The following is a 1,477-nucleotide window of genomic DNA, read 5'->3' as shown; positions in this document are numbered from 1 at the left end:
CTGAACTGATGAATGGAAAGCACTTGGTACAAAACCCAGCACAGACTTGGCACACATAACTCATAGCTCAGTATCATGAGAAGAATGCCAGGAGGGCTGGCCTCTATGCTGGAAGGGGCTCTAGACAAGGCTGACCATGTGAGGCATCAGGATCCACTGGTTGGTCTAGAGATCTCGGAACACCTCTCCAGACAGGTTCTCCCCGCCACTTCTGCCTCCCACTCACTTCTGCTCTTTCATGCAACCGTAGTTTCCTTAGCCCCTACAACTGGGGTGGGGCTGCCGCAGGGGCCATCAGGCTGTGAGGGAGGTTGACGCAGACACAGTAGGTAAGAGGCCAAGATGTACAGTCCTGAAAGAGGACAGGAGGCTGGTGACTCAGTGGGTGAGAAAATGCAAAGACTGGGGCTATCTTAGCCCAGAAAAGGACAATTTTTTCCCCTGAATTATTTTCCTTCTTTTGTTTCTTTCTCCCCTCCCTCTCTCCCTCTCTCACTCCTTCCTGCTGTTCTTCCTTTCCCTCCATTACTTTCTTTACTCCAAAGGAAATTTAAGTGGAGGATGTAAAAGCATATGCTGTTATTAATTTTTGCAAATGTGCTTAACTGAGAGGCACTGAGCGGAAAGACGAACACAATTGTATCTCCATTATCTTCATCTGGACCACTAGGTACCAGTCACCCACTCACTCAGACAATGGCAGAAAGGACAAGCCAGCCCCCAGGGACCTGGCCCTGACAGCTCACCTGTCGGCACACCTCCCCTGAGCACTGCATCCTCACCAACTGCCTGGGGTCCCTGAGACTGCCTGCTCACACTCACCTCTGAGCCTTCCAGTCTGCTGTTCCCTCTGCCTGGAACATCCTCTCCACTCCCCCATAGACACCCTCTAGCAGCTCTCCTGGCTGACTGCTAATTGGCTTTAGGATTCAGGGAGGCATCCTGCCTTGAGGGCCTTCTCTGATGGCCACAGATCAAGTTAGGGGTCTTCTCTGGCTGCTTATCCTCATAGCATCTGCTCCCGGATGTGACAGACAACTTGTTTTGCCACCCTGTGGTCCAGCAGCTTTCTAAGGGAGGGCTGGGACCAGCTCTCATTTCCCTGTGTCTCTCGCCCCTGCAAGGTTCTGGCCACAGACAGCAAAGCCTGTGCACATATTTGTAGAGTAAAGGGATAAAAGATAAGGCATCCCAGATGGGAGTAGTGGGTCAATCTTAGCACTTGGGGAGTCTGAGATGGGGGGATCACTTGAGGGCAGGAGTTTCAGACCAGCCTGGGCAACCCAATGAGATCCCATCTCTACAAAAAAAGAAAAAAATTGTTCTTTTTTTTGAGACGGAGTCTTGCTCTGTCGCCCAAGCTAGAGTGCAGTGGCGCGATCCTGGCTCACTGCAAGCTCCGCCTCCCGGGTTCACGCCATTCTCCTGCCCCAGCCTCCCGAGTAGCTGGGACTACAGGCGCCCGCCACCTCGCCCG

At 52.7% G+C, this 1,477-nt stretch overlaps 1 protein-coding gene across 1 annotated transcript in view; it reads right to left on the bottom strand.

The window, feature by feature from the left end:
* Positions 1-236: 236 nt before the first annotated feature.
* The window catches only part of LOC105552546 (uncharacterized protein ENSP00000382033), a 3,299-nt gene continuing 2,058 nt past the window's right edge, over positions 237-1,477 (bottom strand). Inside the window, 1 exon segment of the mRNA XM_011998240.1 lies at positions 237-352. Coding sequence (XP_011853630.1) covers positions 237-352 — 116 coding nt within the window.

Source organism: Mandrillus leucophaeus, unplaced genomic scaffold, assembly GCF_000951045.1.
Source record: "Mandrillus leucophaeus isolate KB7577 unplaced genomic scaffold, Mleu.le_1.0 Scaffold564, whole genome shotgun sequence".
NCBI lineage: Eukaryota > Metazoa > Chordata > Mammalia > Primates > Cercopithecidae > Mandrillus > Mandrillus leucophaeus.
Note: the sequence above shows the minus strand (reverse complement) of the source record. Positions and strands in the feature narration are given on the sequence as shown.